The sequence below is a fragment of the Prinia subflava genome, unplaced genomic scaffold, assembly GCF_021018805.1.
Source record: "Prinia subflava isolate CZ2003 ecotype Zambia unplaced genomic scaffold, Cam_Psub_1.2 scaffold_90_NEW, whole genome shotgun sequence".
NCBI classification, from domain to species: domain Eukaryota; kingdom Metazoa; phylum Chordata; class Aves; order Passeriformes; family Cisticolidae; genus Prinia; species Prinia subflava.
In genome coordinates, this window is record NW_026961097.1 from 102,501 (window position 1) to 105,000 (window position 2,500).

Below are 2,500 nucleotides of genomic sequence, written 5' to 3' on the forward strand. Positions count from 1 at the left end.
CCGGCCCCACGCGCGCGCGGCAGCACGGCACGGTACCGCCACGGTACCCACCCGCAGACAGCCGCCCGCGCAGGGGGGGAGCCCCGGGGGCGAGGCCCGCGCCTCGCCTCCCTCTCTCGGCCCTTCTCCTCTCGCCTCCCGGCGGCGTTCACGACGCCGCCTTCTCTCACGCTCTCCTCTCCGTCCGCCGCCGCCGCACGCCTCGGCGCGGTCCCGGCGAGGACGAGGCTCCGCCCCAGCGGCTCGCTCCGGGAGCGGGGAGCTACGGAGCGCTCCCCGAGTCTGCATTTAGGGGGACGAAGGCCCTGCGCGGTGCCGACGACACGACGACGCCGCGCCGGGGCCCAAGGGGAAAGGGCGGCGGCCGCCGAGGAAAACCGCTTCCCTCGCCGACCACCGAACCGCTTTCCCCCTTAACGGGCACCCGGGCGACAGCCGCCGCCGCCGCCCCACCGCGGGCAACGGGCCTGCGAGGCGACCCCAGCCGCGCCGCCGGGGTGACCCCCCCGGACGGCGATTGATCGTCAAGCGACGCTCAGACAGGCGTAGCCCCGGGAGGAACCCGGGGCCGCAAGTGCGTTCGAAGTGTCGATGATCAATGTGTCCTGCAATTCACATTAATTCTCGCAGCTAGCTGCGTTCTTCATCGACGCACGAGCCGAGTGATCCACCGCTAAGAGTTGTCTGGCTTTCGGCACCGTCTCCGCGCGCGCGGAGGGGCCGGGACCGCTCCGCGCGAAGCGGCCCCCTTTTTTGGCGGCGAGGGCGCGCGGGCGCGCGCTCCTCGCCCCGACCGTACGAGCACACACAGAAACGGAGGCGGGGAAAAAGAAGTTCACCCCAACGAACGCTCCCAAGGCCGGCAAAAAGGCGGGGGGGCCCGCGCCCCCGACCGACTCCCCCCGCGAGGGGAGGCGCCACCTCGCATGCCGTCCTTCGGAGGCGGCCCAGGCGCTCGGGCTCGGCCCGGTCTCCGCGCGGAGGGGAGCCGCGCGGCGCGCACCGGACCCCGCGCGAGCACGGCGGGCCCGCCCGGCCTCTCTCGCGGGACGACGCGCACGCGAGGCCGGGGGCGCGGCCGTCGGCCCCCCCGCTCGCGCCCGACTTCCCTCGGACCGCTCTCCGCGGACTTCGCGGAGCGCCGCCACGCCAGCCACGCGGCCGGCCTCTCTCTCTCACAACAGCGGACCTTACGACGCCCGAGACGACACGCGGCGACGACCGCCTCGCCGACGCACCCCCGCGCGGGACCGCTCCCGCCGGCAGGCTCGCGTCTGGCGGCCACGCTCCGCCAGCCGGCGCCGGAGGCGGACGCCCACACCGAGTCCCGAGCCGGCATCGCGAGCGCCCGAGGCCTGCCGGGCGGCAGACCCACCGCCCCTGCGGCTGCACTCCCGGGACCGCCGCCGCCTCTTCGCACCGTCGGGGCCCCTTTCCCGCAAGCACGCGCCCGTCGGGAAGACGGCACGGAGCGAAACCGGGGGGCAACGCCCGTTCTCCTCGCTTCCGCTCAGAGACCGGGCGGAGGGCTGCCCCCGCGGCCGCCCGCGCGCGCCTTTCCCTTCGGCCCGCACGCGGCCGCCAGGAAAGGGCAACGGGGAAGCGACGAGCGTGGCCCGAGCCGGGACAACCGCAGGCGACGGCGAGCGCCTTCCGGCCGACCATCCCCCGAGAGGGACACCCGTCGAGCGGCGACGCCGCCGCTCGGCACGGGGGGTCGCCCGGCACTCATCGGCATCCAGCGAGACGGCGCGACCGCAGAGCGCTCGCCCTGGGCGGACGGGCGGCCCAGCCAGGGGCGGCCGGCGGGCGGCGCCGCCGGTGTGCGTTCGAGGAAGAAGGCCGTCGAGGAGAGAGAGAAGGCGCGGCCGCGCCTGACGCGGCGCCGCACGCGAGAGCGCGGCGGCGGCCGAGCAAGAAGAGCGCGGCGGGGGGGGCCCGGCGGCCGCAACCCCGCGGCTGAGGGAAGGCGGAGAGCGCGCGCTCTCCGCCGGCGTCGCCCCGCTTCGAGGCCAGCGGGTCCGGCCGGCCCCGCGGCCGGTCGCGCGCCACGGCCTCTCCGCCGAGACCGGGCCGCGGAGAGGGGGGGGCAGGGCGCCCCTCCCCGGCGCGGCACGGGAGCCCCCGCGCGCGCGCGCGCAGCGAGGACGACGGCGACGAGGAAGCTCGGCCGGTCGCAACGGACACCACCGCAGGGGATCGGCGGGAGTAGCTCCCCACCCCTCAATGGCGCCGCGCCACCGCCCGGCGACCCGCCGCCGCCGCCGCCCGCCGCGCCCGCCACGGCGGGACGCGCCGAGCCGCCCGAGTCTTTAAACCTCCGCCCGGGCTCGGCGGCCCTTTCGGCCCCCATCGGCGTGTGACGACACCGAGGGAACGTGCGGGGCCGCCGGGACGCGGAGCGCTAGGTACCTGGCCCTGGGGCGAGGGAAACGACCTCTATGGCCCCGCCGGGGTGCCTCCCCCGCTGCCGCCATCGGGGGAGCGTCCGCCGGCGGGG

At 77.3% G+C, this 2,500-nt stretch overlaps 1 protein-coding gene and 1 non-coding gene across 2 annotated transcripts in view; one reads left to right on the forward strand and one right to left on the reverse strand.

Annotated features, from left to right (window-relative positions):
* Nucleotides 1-529: 529 nt before the first annotated feature.
* On the reverse strand, nucleotides 530-682 carry LOC134546478 (5.8S ribosomal RNA). Its single transcript, XR_010079191.1, has one exon. It is a non-coding gene; the product is annotated as a 5.8S ribosomal RNA (ribosomal RNA).
* A 1,759-nt stretch (nucleotides 683-2,441) lies between these two features.
* LOC134546462 (collagen, type I, alpha 1a-like) overlaps nucleotides 2,442-2,500 on the forward strand; it is a 5,673-nt gene continuing 5,614 nt past the window's right edge. The window contains exon 1 of the mRNA XM_063389283.1: nucleotides 2,442-2,500. This exon is cut by the window's right edge and continues 306 nt beyond it. Coding sequence (XP_063245353.1) covers nucleotides 2,442-2,500 — 59 coding nt within the window.